Source organism: Drosophila sechellia, chromosome X (assembly GCF_004382195.2).
Source record: "Drosophila sechellia strain sech25 chromosome X, ASM438219v1, whole genome shotgun sequence".
NCBI lineage: Eukaryota > Metazoa > Arthropoda > Insecta > Diptera > Drosophilidae > Drosophila > Drosophila sechellia.
In genome coordinates, this window is record NC_045954.1 from 3,747,726 (window position 1) to 3,766,908 (window position 19,183).

At 45.4% G+C, this 19,183-nt stretch overlaps 2 protein-coding genes across 2 annotated transcripts; both read right to left on the reverse strand.

Annotated features, from left to right (window-relative positions):
• Positions 1 to 7: 7 nt before the first annotated feature.
• Positions 8 to 2,746, reverse strand: LOC6612548 (L-asparaginase). The gene is made up of 4 exons (XM_002037020.2): positions 2,539 to 2,746; positions 1,992 to 2,227; positions 1,175 to 1,924; positions 8 to 1,106 (listed from the first exon to the last, which is right to left on the reverse strand). Exons 1-4 carry the CDS (start codon positions 2,744 to 2,746, stop codon positions 405 to 407), a joined length of 1,896 nt encoding a protein of 631 aa, XP_002037056.1. The 3' UTR covers positions 8 to 404.
• A 683-nt stretch (positions 2,747 to 3,429) lies between these two features.
• LOC6612547 (venom carboxylesterase-6) lies at positions 3,430 to 5,773 on the reverse strand. Its single transcript, XM_002037019.2, has 4 exons — positions 4,848 to 5,773; positions 4,167 to 4,514; positions 3,789 to 4,081; positions 3,430 to 3,730 (listed from the first exon to the last, which is right to left on the reverse strand). Exons 1-4 carry the CDS (start codon positions 5,748 to 5,750, stop codon positions 3,523 to 3,525), a joined length of 1,752 nt encoding a protein of 583 aa, XP_002037055.1. The 5' UTR covers positions 5,751 to 5,773; the 3' UTR covers positions 3,430 to 3,522.
• Between the last annotated feature and the right edge of the window lie 13,410 nt (positions 5,774 to 19,183).

The window sequence follows — 19,183 nt, forward strand, 5'->3', positions numbered from 1 at the left end:
TTTGTCCTTACTTTCAAATTGACTTTATTTTATTTCATACAACAAATTATACTAGTATATACCTTGTTATACAACCGATTACAATGTTCGATGTTTGATTTTAGACACTTAATTATTGTCAAATGAATGGTTAACTTTTGGTTTTGGCTAATATTATTGCGGTCAGGGATTAGTTAAACATTTCGACACTTAATAAAAAAAAACTAGCACGACAACATCGTTAATATGCGAGTTATGCACAACTGATAATAAGGAACCATCAGACTAGATGCAACACTTAAGTACAAAAGAGCTCGAAACTCGGGGTGTCGCAGAATAATCTGTTAAAGAAATAACCCTAGCCTCCAGTGTTTTTTTTTTCTTCATGCTGCAGGAACGAGGTATGTATGGTTCGGTAGAGATTCCTATGATTTTAGGGCCTCCATAACCGCTGCGTGTCCGCCGCGCTCCGCATAATCCATGGCGGTCAGGCCGAGCATGTCCTTCTCGTGCGGATTCTCGAAATAGGGCAGGACGTACTGCACCACCTCCGGAAATCCGTGCAGTGCTGCCACGTGCAAGGCCGTCCTGCCCGAAGGATCCGACTGGGCGAGATCGGCACCAGCGTATTGATAAGACTTCAATCTTATCATCGATCCCCTGGCAGCTGCCGCACACAATTGCTCGCCCACCGCTCGCGAAGAGCCCGTCAAATGGGCACCACAGTTGATCAGTAGCTGGATGATCTCGTGGCTATCGGTGGCGACAGCCTCCAGAAGTGGAGTGCGATCATACCGATCACGCACGTGCACGGACACCCCGTTCTGCAGTAGGTACTTGACGATCTCCACGTTTCCCAGCTGACAAGCCAAGTGCAGGGCCGTTCGCTGGTCATGATTCGTGCCCGACAAGTCGGCGCCATAGGCTTTCAAGTTGTTGATCTTCTTGGGATCACCTTCGGCCACAGCGGCGTTAATCATGGCCGGAAAGAGCGTTTCGCCCAGCTGATCCAGTTCTTGGGGCGAGGACAAGTGCAGAGACCGAGCCACTGCATCCACCAAGTCGTAGTCCTCTATTTTGGCAGCCTTTAAGGAGGTCAGTTCGCCCCTCAGATTTGACTGCATCATCTAAGAAATGCACACATTGTGGATTATCCATATTTATTGAACTATGTTGAACTATAGACGAAACTTACCTGCTTCTTTATATCGAGTGACCACTCCTCCTTGCCGATGACATAGGCCAGCTTGGCCAACGCCGCCTCGGGCGTCATATCGAAGCCGGGAATTACACCGACATCGCAGAGCACCTTGCCCGTATCGTAGATCTCCGCCACTGTGCCATTGGGGCACTGCGTACAATTGATGATGATAACGCCTCGTTCGCCAGCCGCACGCAGTTCATCGATGAGGTCTGTTCGGTTCGATGGTATGTTTCCAGACCCGAAAGATTGCAGGACAACGCCGCGAATCGGTGGCGCCAGGAATGCCCGGAATGTGGAATGCGAAATGCTCGGAAAGATTCGCACCAAGCCGACGTTCTCGTCGAGATTCAAGTGTACGCAAAACCTTTCAATTGTGCATGGCCGGAATATTAGGCGGTAGTCGACGTTCACATCAATGCCGATCCTTGCCAGCGGCGGAACATTCGGCGAATCGAACGCGTCCAAGGCATTCGAACTGACCTTCACCGTCCGATTTCCGCGCATCAGCTTGTGGCCAAAGAAGATGCAAACCTCCGGAATGATGTAGTTACCGGCAATGATCAAGGCCGACGTAAAATTGTCCTTGCCATCGGTTCGCGTCTCAAAGATCGGTATTTGGGAGCCCGTGATGATCACGGTCTTGCCCAGGTTCTCCAACATGAACGACAACGCAGATGCGGTGTAGGAAAGCGTGTCAGTGCCATGGAGCACCACAAAGCCATCGAAGAACTCGTACGATTGCTAAATAATAAATTAGAAAGGATTAATATTACCCTCCACATATACATATATGTATGTATACATGTACCTGAATATCACTGGCGATTCGCGCCCAATCGTTCATCGTCATATTGCTGCTGTCCAGCAGCGGTGTATATTCCGCGATCTGGTAGATAACCCGGCGATCCACGCCCTGCACAATGGGCAGCACCAGTGGAGCCATCGATGCAGATGCTCCAAAGCGTCGCAGCGCGTACTCCTCATCGTGGATGTTCGGATATTTGCGGATGCTGCGCACCAGGGCATTGGGAATGGGAGCCAGCACTGGAATATTATATTATATTATTTTAGTCACAAAAATTTGTTTACTAAACAGGATGATGATTTATGGTCACGCTTTTTCGTGTGGCAAATGTTTACTAAAATACCTAATGATAACACGTAATAGCGGGTAAATAGGTAATACAAGTAAATATTTAGAAGCAGCAACAATCTGTTGACTGCCAATTGATTTGTTTTGTTTACATTCCAACAATATCAACTGCATTCAACACTGCATACAATATCATATCTGGCCATTTTCGGGGACTCCCTTTGTTTGTAAAAGGAGGATATTATATAGATGGGCTGCTTACCATTCCGCTCGTTGCGCACCATGCCGATGGTGCCGCCAGTGTAGATGACCTTCACCCGGGCCTCCTTGACATCATGGGCCACGAGTTTTCCTTCACTTTTGTTCCTGCGGATCGTCGGACTCGGTAGAGTGGGCGATGCCGGCGGCATGCTTTTGTCCAGCGAGGCCAGCCTCTCGTGACCATTGGTCTTCAGGACGGGAATATCCATACTATATGGTAAGGAAATGGGGAAAATGAACTGCGGAGCGCCGGTTGCGAAGCAGCCTTATCACTGGTCTGCTCAGTTATGTCGTTCCGAAGCGTAAACAGCAAATCTATTAACAGCCCGTGCCGTTGATGATTATTTGGCCAACTCGTTATCGGTCTAATCCGGATCGGATCCGGAATACTGAAATAATAATTCGCGGGGGGCGCCGAGATAGCACGTGGTATTGGGACTCTATCGCGGAGGAAATTGAAACGAAAAGCCCAAATCACGGCGGTGCAATCACTTATATATAGATAACCCGCACCAGACTTTGGCCCACGACGTGAAATGAATGAAATTCAAATGAAATTCCGCTGATAGCAATATTTTGGCCATAAACACCCAATCAGCTGGGCGACTATCGATAGTTCGCAGTGCATATAATCGCAATTCCAATTAGAATTCAATTTTCCAATTTGAAACAAAATTATTTATATATATATACATATATATTGCCATATATATATATTCTGTATTGTTTTGTTTACACATTCTTTTTACGTCGATGGGGCAACGCCGAACCATCAGTGCAAAAATACCCAAGACTGGCTAACTGCTCAATACCAGAGGTCTGGCAACGCAAAAGCTTGTCCCCGTCTGGCAGCTCCGAAATCCCGTTAAGTTGGCGGTAAATGCGCAAAAGATTTAAGTACAGTACAATTTATAATTTGTGGTGGAATAACACAATTGAATGAGACAGAATGTGAATTGCATTTGTACAACGACTTGGTGGATAACTACAGCTCGTTGTGGCCGTGACTGGCGGGCAAATGGGGCTGCAGGTCCCTCCAAAAGTCGACCCGGTGCTGCATAAGCTCGTTTTCAAGTCGAAAAATGGAGTCGGAGTCCTCCATTTTGGTGCCCAGTCGGGCGAATTCCACTGGATAACTGGATGCGGGACTCCAGTTCGGCAGTTGGAAGGTAGCATTCGTGGGATTTGGATTGCTGTGGCGAAAGTCTCATTATTTTCGTTTGAAAAAAGTTATGTTTAAATGGCATATACCCGGTCCTCGCAAAGCTAACCCACAGATGAAGCATCAATTCGCGGAGCTCCAGATCCTTTTGCGTCGGCACCGCACTCACGAATAGCTCCCGGCCAATTGGGAACAAGTACTGGAGCTCCTCGGCATGGCACGCTCCATAAAACTCGTTTCGGCCGCCCTTGAAAATCTCCGTAAAACTGGCAGCTCCCTTGTGATCGAATAGGTATACATAGGTGGGAGCCACGTCATCGTGGGACATGCGGAGGCGCATGTACTCATCGATTCCGGCTACAAACCATCCATCCGAGATCAGCTAAAATGGAGTAAGGAGTTTGCACACATATGCTGATTAGATTCATAAACTCTTAATTCATCTAGATTGGCGATCCTTCACTCACGTCGGTCAGGTTCTGGTGTTTGGCCTTGTCGTAATCGTGGCCCGACTTGAAGTAGAAGCTTTCGATGCGCTGCGTAATCGCTTGTCGCACGGAATCGTCATGGTGATCGTAGTTGAGCACGACGGGCAGGACCTGCTCAAACTGAGACTTAAACTCGGCCAACAGCTGGGGAAGATTGAGCAGGGCGGCGGTCTTCAGGAGACCTTCCTCGGCGGTGGCGCCCACCATGAGTGGAAGTTGCAGTCCATGTGGTTTGGCCGCCTGGCGAGGTGCCACTGTGAGGAAGGCGCCATCGTGCTCCGGTTCGATCACGGGCGGAAATGGTATCATCGGATCAAAGTCCCAGACCTGCAATACAAAAAAGTCAAAGGTAAAGCTTGACCTTCCCGTCACCTTATTTGTTTAATAACAGATTGAATGGCTGCATTGTACTCATTTTTGGTCAATACCATCTCTACCACAAAAGTCTTGCTGGTGACACTCTCAGTTTTGTATATCAATTGTAACAAAAGTAATTTACATAAGTGGGGCGAGTTGGAGAGCCTTCAATGAAATTGGTTATAAGACTACGTCTAGCTTTAAATTCAAATTGCATAAGAACTAGCAGGTTAGTTGAAACTCTTTAATCTAGCGAATTAATTAATTCCCTGTCCAAACCGTTCGCAGAATACAAGTACTTACGAACATGTCGTATAGGGAGGCCACTATATCCTCCGCTGGCTTCTTCCTCAGGCACTCCAGTTTTTCCGGCCATTCACCGGCGTTGCCGCAGCCCACTATCTGGGCCAATTTGGTTGCCCTTCCAGCGGCCACTCCCTTATGCGCAGGCTGTGCCCAGGGATTGAAATAGGTGCCAGACTGGGCGATACCTCGATGCAGTAGGCCGCGCGACTTTTCCGACAGCATGTGATAGGTGACACTGGCACCTCCGGCGCTCTCGCCAAAGACCGTAACACTGTTCGGATCACCACCAAATGATGCAATGTTCGCACGAACCCAGCGCAGAACCTCCAGTTGATCCTTTAAGCCATTGTTGCCGGGACAATCGACCGTCTCTGTGCTAAGGAATCCCAAAGGACCCAATCGAAAGTTGGCCGAAACCAAGACGATGTCGTGGTCGAGCAGGAAATCAGGACCGTAGAAGCTACTAATACCGGAGCCACACTGCCAGCCGCCGCCATGGAACCACACCATCACAGGCAAAGTTCCATTTGTTCTCGGCCTCTCCGGCGTGTAAACGTTCAGATAGAGGCAATCCTCGGAACCCTCCAGTATCATGTCGCGCCGGAAGGGATCGCGCTGCAGACAGATGGGTGCATCCTTGATCGCCAATCGTTCACCCTCCCAAGGGGCCTTCAACACGGGCGGACGAAAGCGAAGATCGTCAAGAGGTGGCTCCGCATATGGCACACCCATAAACGCCCGCATGTGCCGGCCATTGTGGGTTGTCAAATGGCGTCCAATTAGCCAACCGCCGTGGGATAAACGCACGTGCAAGCACTGCGAATTGCGTCCATCGCTCCATTGGATGCAAATGCACAACAAAATCACCCGGATCGACCAGAGGCCAGCGTCTTTTGACATCGTGCTCCTGCGCTTGAAGTCCGAGTTCAGACTGATTTCGCTGGTGCACAGCACGCGTAGTTTTAAGATTACAACACCATCATAAAGCCAGCTATCTCAGCGCTTCCGAAGCGAACTTGTTTACCAAATTTTTTGTTAAGCGGCCCGTCTCTTAGCTCATTAATTCTGCTTATTTTCATACCCTCAGCGGAGTATTTTAAATATGGTAAGCAATCAACAAGCTCTGTGTACATTATGCATGTTTAATTTTTTTATTATTTTTTATACCTACCAAATCAGACGTAGAAAACGTTCAACTACTTGTTAAGTTTTTTTTTTGTAAATTATATATCTTGCATTTAGCACTGTAATTTTGCAATTACAGGAAACCATATTACAAGTGGAAGGGTGTGCAGACGCCAAGGTGCAGCAGCGATATCTTTCTTGCCACTTTGCTGCGTGATCAGCATTAGCATCAACATCGCCATCAGCACAACATCAAGCATCGACATTAATTTCGGATGTTTAGGTTTAGTTTTGGGACACTGCGCAAATTTGGTCAAATCGAGCCGAAAACCGTGGTTTGAGGTGTGTCATTTGGCCATTTGTGTGCTGCACTTTAATTGATTTGATTGTGGTTCTTGCTAACCATTGCTAATTGATCATGATATTATATTTTCGTTGCTTATTTGCAGGTGGTTGGATCGATGAATAGTGGTTTGGAACATAATGAAATGCCAATACTCTTAAATGCAAGTGTCTACAACAAGTAAATGTCAACAAATTACGAACTGTAAGTGACTTTATTTATTTACTACAATATTTCTGTTATTAATTTAATTTTAATGGGCCTATTTTAAATGAATTTATATTGTTATGGGAATTATGGTTTTCTGGGGCATTCAGCATCTTTAGTTATTTACTATTTGCAATGTTTTTCGTTTTGAACTCGACTTAACCCACTGTTGTTGGCGTCTTAATGATTTAATTTGGTCAACGTTGGCTTGTCAATGACAAGGCATATCAAGTGGAGAACACGAGAACGATACTACTACGACTATAATGTATTAATGGCATTTCTGTGCAGATGCAGATAACGTTCCCCCCACTTTGGAATGTTGTTATAACGTTCGCGATTTTGGCCTTGTATCAATTCGGTCAAATTAGACCTAAAGTACAAGCAAAATCTATAAGTTTAGCCCACTTGCGTTGAAAAGATTGAGGCTAGAAGTTGTTTTCAACCGTCTCCGCTTTTTCCAAGTATAAAAAAGGCCTATCGGTTGGGATGGGGACCATAACCGATTAGCGAATATGCTAATTTACATTTTTTCGAAATCATCTGAGCATATTTATGAGCGTATAAAATATTTGACGATGCGCCGAGCCCACCGAACACAAAGAAATCAAAAAAAGAGCGCAAATTTGAAAGTTGTTGGAACAGCATTAAAATGCGACAGGGAGATAAACTGACCCGAGATGAAATGCCCTGTGAGATGAAAAAAATCTGAAAAAAAAATGCCTTTGCATGCCGGAAAATACCATCGAGCTAATAGGTCCCTTTGATGTTGCCACGAAAGAGAGCTGCTGATGAGGTAAAAAATTACAGAATTGCCGCATTCCTAATAGAGCGAGAGAGTGTGGCTCATAACTTTTCCTTCGCTGGGGAAGGACCCTTTTTAATTCATAACCTGACTCGAGCTTTTGTACTTTTTGTGAAACTAATATGTGGCACAGACACAGCCTCTTTGCCATCCTGACAAATGTCCAGACCCGGGCACACAGATTTATTTAGCTGCAAACAATTTTAATCCACTTGAGTGCCAATTTATCAGCCGGCAAACAAACAAACGAGCCCCACCAAATTGATATGTTCTACCGAGTTACTACATATGTATCCTATATATATTATTTGGCTGCATTCAACTAGAAGATGGGCAGTGGCGACCGCCGTTGGCCCAAGGACTAAATTCATTTTCCTCACCCAACCGAAGTATCAGTATCGTTTGCTCAAAACAAAACTGACCGATTGGTCTGAGAAGGTTTTCTTTAAAATATGCCCTCAACCGGTTTATTTTACTACTTTTATGAATCTTACTTTACTTTGATTATGCATCTTACTTTACAAAAGTTCTTGCTGCGTTGCAAACCATCGCTACTAAACCAAATCCTTCACTTTTTTTAAGGCATTTTACGCCGTATTTGCACAAATTTTGTATTTAAATTTGTTGAATTTTAAGTATAGAAGGGGGCAAAGCTCTTGGGGTTGACAAGAAACCCTTTATTTTTTTTTGGGGCGAAGGTGTAAAGGGGATTTGCTGCCCAACAGCGAAATGGAAAATGATTTATTGAAGGTGAAATATTTATTGTTGTTTGTTTTATATTTTTTTCTTCGCTCATTTTTTGTGTATGATTGCTGGGCTGTGTGTTTCGGTTTTGTTTCCACAGTAAACAATGGCTATGCGGCATCTTTTGAATTCTTTCCACCTCCTTCGATGGAAAAAGTGAAATAATTATTAACAAAAACAAGCGGCAAACATGGAACAACAGATGCTCCGGCGGACGAGACGGGAAAACCCTCATCCCTTCCTTAAATATTTATTTATTCTGCGTTTTGGGTCAATTCCTCTGGTTTCATTTAATTAAAAAGAAAAGCCAACTCGCGAAAAATGGAAAAGGAAAAGAGGGAAAAGGGAATATAAATATCCAGTCACATGCATGGATATCTGGGTGTCCTTTTTGGCTGCCGCCCGGCTTGTCCTGGTATTTACTTAGGATCAGGTGGTGAGCTGAGCACTCATCCCATCGCCGATTTTTCCCAACAATGCCAAGAAGCCGCCGCGGCAGGCGAAGCCAAAATTTCAATTTCGCGGTTGCTGCATATTTTCCCAGCCTTTACTTCTACCCACTTTGCTTTTGACTTCGCCAGCCAGGGACAAGCCACTTTCGGCAATGGAATTTAAACGAATTTTTAAACAGGCCAACTTCCAAGTTCCAACTCCACAACTCCCCAACTCCATGCCCATCTCAATTTTAAAGCCAGTCCAAAAAGCCAAAAAGAGGCACAACGGAGAGCTTAAGCGATAATTGGCCACTAGGAAATGTCGATGATGTTGAATCGGGAAATGCAAATTGCCAATGTCCGGAACGGGCTTAGTCGCCTAAGTCCAGGAATCCAAAATGTGGAAAAATAAAAAGAAGCAACTTCGACTGTGGGCTTAGGCCAGGCCAGGCCAGGCGACCTGACATGGATCAGTTTAAGCGTTCCAATTCGGAGCCAACAAATTGATATGCAGCAGATGTTGCCAGGTTTACATCCATAATAGTAATAATAATCAGAGACCGGGGAAAGATAATGGCCAACCACCGTGAAGTTTGAATACACTCACTGGCGCTATGCAGCCTCATTTATCGAGTCATTGCTTAATGTTGATTATTTTATATATTGGAAACCAACTGCCTAAAGATATGCATTTATGTAGAGTTTAGTTGAAATATGTCTGGATTTTGCCTGAATTTGCTTGACCAACAAACTCGCTGTTGGGTGTTTGCTTCGTGAAATGCCAGAGTTAGAGCAGCAACTGATTCGGAGTAGGACATGGGCGTGTGGTGATGTGGCTTTGGATGTGGCTGTCGATGCCTGTCAGAGGGATTAGCTCGCCTGATTGGACACGATGTGATTAACTTGTCGTCAACGCGGTGACTCCGTCGCCGAATGAGAATCTGAATCCGACTTTTGGTCTTCTCACCGACTGTGTCGTCGACACGTTCCACGCGCTTAACCGGAGGAAGCACCATCCACTAGCGTGCCACCACCCAAGCCTGTCCTGTTCCCGCTAAACAAAAGTGCAAACATTGACAGACGGCTAACGAGACACGGGGATGGGATATGGGTATCGCAATGGGTGTGGGCATGGGCATGGTTAGGAAGAACGGGAATGGGCCAGAATGGGAGGCTTGCGAAAAGAGTGGGTGTTGCGGAATTGGCAGGCCAAAATTAACCCATTACGCACTCCATTAACGCAGTTTGCCTATGCATGTGGGCCCCGTCTAATTAGTTGTGGCAGCTGATGCTCCACACTCCGCACTCCGATGCTCCAGCACATGTGTACTTAATGCAATTACCAACGGCAGACTGGCGAGGAAATGCCTGTCGCAAATCTAGTTATTCAGCTTGGTTAAGTCCAAATCTACTGCAACCGCCCCTTTTAATTCGATATTGCAAATCATCTGTTTACAAATGAAATCATACAGCCCCTTTGGAACTAACTACATATTCTCATAAGCTCAAGAATCGAATGGCTTTAACTTACCTGTTTCGTAATAATTGAGCTCATCTCTGGGCGAAACAATATATTTATTGTTGCCTTTGAGTGCGATTATTGTTTTTCGTTTTCTTTTTTTTTCGCTATCGTGCCAGGCATTTCTTTGCCATTAATATTATTTTCATTTGTTTCGCTGTGCTCCTTTCAGATTCTTTCATTTCGAGTCAAGTGAATTCTCAAGTCGTTCTCTCGATTGCCGGCTGCGGATTACGCGCCAGTGCATTCGAATGCCTGGCATTTTGCATTGCCAACAATCACAACAATTGGCCAACCAACAAGCAGCAGCTAGCAGCCAGCAGCCAACAACCATATTGTTGGCCATATGGCTGCCGGTATGGGGATTGCGGTCTGGAATGATCCGCCCTGTTGGCTGCCCAACAAGCCGGTAACAATCAAGTGCACAATTGCCATGAGGCCGAAAAAAAGGGGGCACGCGGTCCAGGAGACAGGGAGTCCCATTAAATTGTGCTTTATGGGCGGCAATTTGTTTGGTTTGATCTGCCATCAAATATTGCCCGGCAAAATATTTGATTAGGCTTTAATTGCTGGTAATGATCGAATGCATCGCCACAAAAACCGGCAACTGACTGAGTACCTTCCATTGTCCAACATTATTTTCACTGTTTGATTGGCCATTAGGTAGGTGACTCGCTTCGCTTTGCCAGCAAGCTGTTGGATTTCAATCTGGTCTTGTACTTTATGGATGGGACAGCACACGTCCGCTTCTTTATCCAATTATGAATTTTTGTCATTACGCGATGCCGTGGCCATGGCAATGGCAATTGCTGCTTCCGTCGGTTGGCACTACCCCCAAACCAGACGAAAGCAGGCCATCCCATTACCATTTCCAATCCCCAGTCCCCATTCCCATCCCTCTGCGGCGACAAAAAACGAACGCAAAAATCTCATTATGATTTCATTTCGTTCAAATGAAGCTCTCGTGCTGGGACTCTGCTCCGGCATCCGCGTCCGCAATCCACATCCGTGTCGGTGTCCTCCGCTCCGTCCCCGTCGACGTCCACGTACGCGTCCTTGTTCTCGTCCTTGTCCAGCTGCCAGCGGGTGGCAGTTGCTAGCCCACTGCCCCGCCTACAGCGCCACACAGCTCCACCCAGCTCCCGGTCTCATGTGTTCCTTGGCTGTCCGGCAATCGCCGCTATGGGGCACTGCAGCCGGAGCCAAAGGAAGCAAAACATGAGATTTTCAGACAAGAGAACACCGATCAATGCAATGCTCTATAGCATTAAAAAATATAAATTGATGATCAGTTCATCTTCCTCGCAGATCGCAGAAAAGTGAAGTCAATTTTGCTGCTTTAGGTCTTAACTTGAATGAGGATTGCGATGTCGCTGGAGAAGTCGTGATACCCCCTATCAGGGTATTGGAAAACTTGACTCTGGCGCTGTTCCTGTTTCTGTTCCTGATATTCCTGCCGCGGCTGCCGTGGACAACGGATAAGGCGATAAATTTATTTTAAAATAAAATTTACTTCCCCACTGTTGACTGCGTTTCCCCCAACCAAAGCCCAACCCAAACCCATACCAACCCAATCCACCCAATCCCTGTCCCATTCTATTTCGCTGTTTAATTTTGTTTGCTTCTCAGGCGAGATCCTGTTTAAATATGTATTTTTTCGCCCGCTGTCCTTGCTGCCCCCATCGTTGTTATTGTTGTACCTTCTGCTTACCTTAACGGCAAAAAAATATTGTTGTGTCCTGCCGTATTTAAATTAAAATGTTATTTATGTCAGCTGTTTGATTTCTTAACTTGGTCGCCCCTGCAACCACCAAACAAGCAAAACCCACCCACCCACATTCCCTTCTTTTTTTGTTTTTTTTTTTTTTTAGCGCTCCCAGGGACACAGGGCATTATTTTCCTCGCTTCATCGTTTTCTTTTCTTTTTTGCGGGGCGCTTTTCTTTTGTTATATTAGAAAATCGCAGGGAAAGTAAGCCGCTTAGTTAGTGTTAAACGGCTGGTGGAAACTCAAATGGGTAGGGGTATAAAGTTGGGGCGGGGAAGGTCCTTTCTTGCACTTGGCCACTTGACAAATAATAAGCGATTGCAATTCCCATGCGATTCGAAAACCATAGTTGTCATCATAATCAATCATAAAGAAATATTTTGTTTAGCTAGAGTAAACTTATATTAAGGATATAAGAAATGTTCATAAAAGTATGCTATTACCAATGGCGTTGATTTGTTATTTAGAAGTTATTACTATTTGAAAATCGTTCACGTATAGCATCGGCATCCTGATGGCAGGACAAAGGACTCTACGCACACATACACATGTCCTTTTGGCAGTCAGTTGTGTGCGTGTGAGTGGGTTTTTGTTTTGGGGCGGCAAGTGTGCGGCTCATTTGTCAGTTCGTTCGCTTGGATAATTGTCCTGCGATAAACAAAATTAGCAGCAATTTACGCGAAAATAGCTGAATGCCTATTTGACGGCCCAAAAAGGACGAGGGCGCAGAGGCCGAAGGACAACGGAGTGAATATGGAATGGCAATGGCAATAGCAATGGCCAGAGAACGAACGGCGACAAATGCCATCAGCAGCGTCATCAGCGCAAAAACACACATTTTGCCGCCGTCTGTGTCTGTTACTCGGGGTAAACCTAACCCAAATTTATAGTGCCAGGATATATTCATGTATCTCTCACGCACTTCGTCGGGACTGGGCTTATGTGGGGCTGCGAACCGATTTGGGATGGCCGAGGGTTGCTTGGTGGACCCTTCAACATTCGTTATAGTTTTGATGAGTGGCATTAATGAGTCGTCTCTGTGTGCCTCCGTGTCTCTGCGCTTCATTCTCGGGGGTTGGCATTAATGACACCCACACATGGCATCCAATTTGACAGTCAACACGACAACAAATTAGTGAAATCACAACTGCCACTGGAACACCCCAACCTAGCCATTTCACATTCCATTCCATTCACTAACCAAGTTAATGCCGGATGCCTTTCCGGCACTCAGCAGCTAAAAAAGTTCTAAAAACCAACTCTTTTGACTAGCAATGCTCGTATTTGTTGAGTTGTTAAATAGATATTGAATCTTTAAAGAGTAATCTTTTAAGCTTAAATTCTGAAAACCGCTCCATTTCCTGCTTAGAACTCCCGATATCTGGTATGTTTATAACGTGTCCGTAGAGATCTTGTTATGCGGCAATCGCGGCGTTGAATCTAAGCAAAATTTGTTGTTGACTGCCGGAGGCCTAAAGCACCCACTTCACTCCACTTGGCCACTTAACCTACTGAGGATGAACCACCCCAGCGTAGCGTTCGAATCCCGGCTATCTGAACTTGGACTCTATTAAAAATGCTTACAAATGCGCTTAGCAGCTGAAATAAATCTCCATATGTAAGATGACAGCTCAGGATGGAAATTGGAATGGTAATGGTAATGGCATGAGGGCATACTACTTGCTTGGCCAATTCGGATGCGGAGCAGAACTGGCTGTCACTTAAGAGACATAAATAACTCATGTCCTTAACTCATTTCGATTGCTGTCGATAGCTATCGCTTGGCGAGAGATTTGCGAGGTCTTCGAGGCCCAGATTTTATTTGGTCAAAGGCAGATGACGCCACTCACATGGCACAAAAAAAAAAAAAATAATAGAAGGTGGATTGGGATCAAAGAAGTGGGTGCATGGCAATTCCAGCACCAAGGTCTGTTCCAAATCTGGAATCCCTAGTTCGAATGCCTAACAGCATTTCTAAGAAGTTTTTTTTTTTTAATTTCCCTAGGACAAGTAACACGATTTAGTCCCCATTGCAACGTCTCCACTGCTGCAATTTGGTTGTCTCGCCAAAATGATTGGTTAATAAAGACGTTTTCTGAGCTCATCGAAGAAAACTCGAGTGCATTTCGCAAGTTCAATATTTGACTTTAAACAGAAGGACAGGTGCATATGGCCATATGGCCGTATGCCATAAAGACATTTGGTTTGTTGGGAGCGGAAGGGAGACCACATCCAAGGACTGCCACAAAGGATGTTTGTTCTCTTTGCTGGCGCTCGTGTGTTTGAGAATTTTACTTAATTTTATTATGAAACCAAAGCCGGAGTGGGGATTTTCGCTGGAAATTTCCCCTGCAGCTGATAAGGCAGCAGCGTCTTGTGACTTTGACTTTAATGACTGGATTTATAGGTCCTTGGAGATAATCTCGGGCAGCTCGGTGGCCCACACTCGCGCACACAAGCGCATACTACATATACATAGATAGAAAAATTTGTGGAGTGGAGTTCGGAATAGCTGCTGTTTTGTTTACCAACTGAAGAGCAAGAGCAGGCTGGTGGGTAGTTCATGGCACGGGACTTTTGGGCTGGAGTCGGGGTGGGTGGACAGAGGAAGACGTCGTCGTTGTTACAGGGTAATTAACATCAAAGCCCGACAAAACTCATAAAAAGAAGCCAGCAGCTAGAGAGCTGGCGAGATAAACAAGCTCACATGAGAGACTTCGACGGAGGAGGACAAAAGCGATTCTAGGGGGGATAAGTTGGGGGTAGTGGAGGTCATCAACTTGTCTGGAGTGACGACGTGAGCGTTCGGCGACTATTTCCCGGCTCCTGTTCCCCGATTTTCCAACGTGAAATAATGTTGACAGCGCCAAAAAGGATGCCAGACACACACATTCACACACTCAGTCTCACACACATTTATATACACTTATACAGCACACTGAGAGATAGAGAGACAGATGTGCGAGGGAGTGTGTGGGTGCGGGAGAAAGGACAATGATGTGGCACGCACATGTTTGAAGCAATTAAAATCAGATAAGTTATAGAAAATGGCCTGTCGTCGACATTTAGACATGGAGCCGCTCCAAAAAGGAGCAGCACCGTCGTAATGTATGTATGACGGAATGACACTGATGGGGTATATCACTTTTGCGAACAAAATTCGGAGTTATATGGCAAATCTAGTGGCTTAGTATAAATGTAGTTACCTATTTGATGACATTACATACAGCAGCTAGAATTGGAATTAGAATTGTAAAATTGAGATCTTTAAATCATGTCATGTCATCAGTAAGCAGTGCAAGTTGTATGGTTAGTTTCCAGACCAGTGCTAACATAACAGCATAATCTGTGTAGTATTGTGTAGTGTAGTGTAGTGAAAGATAGTGATGGGTAACAGCGGTCCGGTTCCTTTCCATTGCTTTTCATTCGCATGTCTGCTCCAGTCACACGGGTCTGTCCGTCCATCCGCCTGTCCGTCCGTCCGCCTGTCTGGTGTCTTCCGTTACGTTACGTTACGTTTGTCACGCTGCCTTTTGTCCGCCCACCGCCCACACACCGCCCCGCCCCAGTCCGACAATGACAACCGCTTCTCCTTGCCTTGCCATAATGAATTTCAACGAGAGCTGCGAACTGCAAAGTGCCAGCGCAAAGTGACAGCCAAACGAGCAATCCACTGAAGCACATACACATACAGCAGAGGTCGGGCAAATAGTAGTAGAATTCTTCAGCTATATTAAAATATGCGGTTTGCAATGATCATCAAATGTGCATAAGCTTTGTAGATAACGTTGCAACTCACGTCTGGTTAACAGCTCGAAAAACGTATTTTTAGTATAATAAATAAATAATGTAATATACATAAATATATTAACATTAACCAATACCGAAAACATTTCAAGACGAAATGATTTAAGCAATGCTAATAACTTGGTCGCTACTGTGCATATCCAGGTATAAATCAACCTGCTCTGTACGTGTGTGCATAGGTGTGAAATATTTTTCGGGTTCAAATGATGGTAAACATGGAGACATGGCATTTGTGCAATCCGCACAACACCCCAAATATGCCATACCCCCAAACAAAACCAACTCCCAATTGCAGACTCCAACTCGAACGAAAGGCTCCAATTGGAATTGTAGCGACAGTGGGTGGGCCGGTGGGTGGTGAGTGGCGCTGTGATGTATTCATGGCCTTGACGTTAACGGAGTGACAAAGTTCGCACCCTTCACTGCAGATGAGAGTGCGAAAGCAGCCGAGAAAAATAATGGCAAATTGCCAAGCAATGCGAACTTTGAATGCTCTACATTGGGCGAATTATATATTATTGAGGTTTTAATTATTGAAAAATGGGTAATATTGAACATTTAAAATATTGTTTCAACGAATTTAAATTCACTTTAGGCTGCGTGCTTATAGTATGTTAAAATCCGAATATGTTGGAAAATTTAATTGTTAATAGCCCAGCTAATATACCCCACATGAGTTTAAATCTGCGAAAAGCAATAAAAGCAGCCACCTTCAAAAATTCGCACGCTTTTTAGTGTGTGTGTGTGATGTCCTGCCCTCTCCACAACATTTTTTTAGGGGGGTCATAACCAAAGCCCGAATCCTTAGGATTCCTTAGTGCGCCATTTGGTGGCACTGCGAAGGTGAGATACCTTTCAATGTGGCTGGCCGCTAAACGATGATGTCTGCACCAATTGGTGTCCTTAGATTGGAGTCTGTCATAAAGCTGCGGAACGGAGAAATTGTGAATCCGTTTAATAAGCAATGGAGCATTGTTATCCGCTAGATTCTAGGTAATCTTTTGGAACTGTAGCCTGCACTTGCTGATCAGCAAAATGGACAGCATTTATGGATGAATTCTTACCAAAAAATAGTACCAAAGTGGTTAATTATGCAAAGGACCAAATCAGTTGATTGGGCGATGGATATGCAAATATTCAGTCGAGTGAATAGCTGCATCCTCAACTGTATCCGATGGAGAGGCCAATCATTTCAAGTTTTTTTTTTCCCGCAGTTCAAGTTGCCAGACAAGTAGGATCCATTCCACCTCCTGAGCTGGGTGCATATGTGTGTGGGTGTGTTATCCTTACAGTCCTGGTTTCCATCTGCCGACTGCATTTCGCATTTCCATCTCCATTTCCATTTCTGCCACTTGAGCTGCATCGCCATCAGTGTTATCCACATTCGCTTGTTGGTTTTTCCAGCTGCTTAACAATTTTTCGTCTCTTTCCCAGCTTTTGCCCGCCGAGCCCCTCACCCATGGCCATTATCCTGACAGGCTTTTGTTGATTTCTAGCTGACTGGGTCCCCAGTTCGTTTCTCTTTTCGTTCCTCCTTCACTTCTTTTTTGGCCCCTCGGCTACCTTCTTTTTTCCTTCTGTTTTTTTTTTTTTTTGCTTTATTTGTGCCTGTGTGTGTTGTGTTTTTTTTGTCATTCACACAAACATATCCTGCGGCACTGAAAGAGAGAGAGAAGGACGAGAGCAAGAGGGATCTCCAAAGTCCCGACTTTGGCGAATGTGTGTGTGTGTGTGCCTCGATTCTGATTGGACACATCAGTGCGACACCCACACACATGCGACACCCACCCACACAGACACACACTCACGCAAATACATATATCCTGGCCATTCGGAGGCTCCACCCTCATCGGTATAGGTCTCGCCTTTGTGTACAACTCACGCGTTCGGTACATAGGATCCACACCACCTGGGCAAGTCTGGGGTTAAGGGGTGTTCTTCCGCTGTGACGTGTGTGTGTGGAATCGTGGTAGGTGCTCCTCCTCCATCCCACCATCCTGCGGCCCAATAGAACAGATAAATCGATGCCGTTTTCGGGCTTAAGCTGCCATCATCATCATCATCATCATCGCACTACATACATGTATGTAGCAACCCACTTTTGTTTTCACATCCATGCGGTTGATTTGTAGCCAACGAAAATAATCAAAAGCGCATAATGAAATTAAACATATAGCATGCGGTCATGGCATGCCATTTTGTTTTAATTAAAGTTGCAAACTTTTCCTCTTAGTCACAAAAGTCTTTCAGATATGAAGAATTTGACTAATAAACGAAGGTATTTCGTTCATAGCAAAATAGATGAAATTCCTCTACCATTGCATTAAGCATAGAGTTTATTATATTTAATTAATGAGATGAGGTTACTTTACTTGCAGCCAACTTTGTTGCAGGATTTTTACAAGAGGTTTTTAGAGTACTCCTTGTTGGCTGGCAGATCCATAATGAGTAGGATGGCCGCTGATGGCTGCCTTATGGATTACATTTCCTCCTTTGTCTTTGAGGGATGCCGCTGTGTGGGATATTGGGAGCACTGAGACTAATTTGGCATTCCGCTGGCAATCGCTGGCAAGTGGAGCACGAACACACAAAAACACACGGAGCATTCGGCACGAACCGAACTTAATGCGATCATGCACCAGAAGCCCAAGGTGCAATTTTGGACTAAGGGAACTCGAGTGACTGGTGGTGACTGGTAACTGGTAGCTGGTAGCTGGGATCTGGGATTGCCTTGGCCCCCTCCGTTGCTGCCGATAATCCTGGTGAAAACTTGAAAAGAGCAAAAGGAAATGATTTCATTACCAGACACGTCCAGTTGCACTGAGAGAAACTGGAGTAGCAAAGGCTACTGCAATTCCAAAATATATGGCCATGGTTGCTCCGCATACGCTATACATCTGAGTAACCATGTAACATACTCTTCTCTTCTGAATGAACTAAGCCCTTGGCATGTATGTATGTATATGCATATGTCCATTTGTTTTTCTTCGAGTGCATCGTTGCGAAGGGCGAAGTGTGTGCGAAAAGTCTTAGAACTGGGCGGCACGTACGCTTTTATTAAGCCCGTTGCGAGCGTAGCGGCATTGATTACCAATTCAGCGGTCATCTAATCACGGACGGAACGGCGGTCGCCACCGGAACGTGCCGCCACCATCTCCGGCTCCATTGAGTGTATATCCTTACCGCTGCTACCTGGCCCGATGGCAGCTAATTAAAACGCACTAAAGCGGCTGCAAAATGTCTCGTTGAGGGAGGGGGGAGGCAGAGAGCTGCGGCGTGTTGTGGCATACAAAAGCCAAAACTGTTTCAAATTTCGTAGGGGATGCGAATGGGAATGGGAATGGGTAGCAGCAGGGTGGCAGATAGTCGTCACACTACCCATGCGCGAATTATGAGTCATAATTTGTGTTAGCGCCAAGTGTCGCCCATACCCAACACCAACCCCCCCGCCCCCAGCCAGCTGACTGGAGAAACGCAATCCAAATCCCCGATCCGAGCTCCTTTTCGGATGCGCGAGCAGCGAGGAGCGACAAATGCGGCGGCAATTTAGTTAATTGCCTGCAATTATCCTAATGAGCGCCT

Excerpts from the sequence above, each read along its gene's own strand:
- LOC6612548 (XM_002037020.2), bottom strand. The coding sequence starts at position 2,746 with ATGGATATTCCCGTCCTGAAGACCAATGGTCACGAGAGGCTGGCCTCG. Across the intron at positions 1,925-1,991 it reads GAATCGCCAGTGATATTCAG|CAATCGTACGAGTTCTTCGA; the intron begins GTACATGTATAC and ends TTTATTATTTAG. Across the intron at positions 1,107-1,174 it reads CACTCGATATAAAGAAGCAG|ATGATGCAGTCAAATCTGAG; the intron begins GTAAGTTTCGTC and ends TGCATTTCTTAG.
- LOC6612547 (XM_002037019.2), bottom strand. The coding sequence starts at position 5,750 with ATGTCAAAAGACGCTGGCCTCTGGTCGATCCGGGTGATTTTGTTGTGC. Across the intron at positions 4,515-4,847 it reads CCTCCCTATACGACATGTTC|GTCTGGGACTTTGATCCGAT; the intron begins GTAAGTACTTGT and ends TTTGTATTGCAG. Across the intron at positions 3,731-3,788 it reads GTTAGCTTTGCGAGGACCGG|CAATCCAAATCCCACGAATG; the intron begins GTATATGCCATT and ends CTTTCGCCACAG.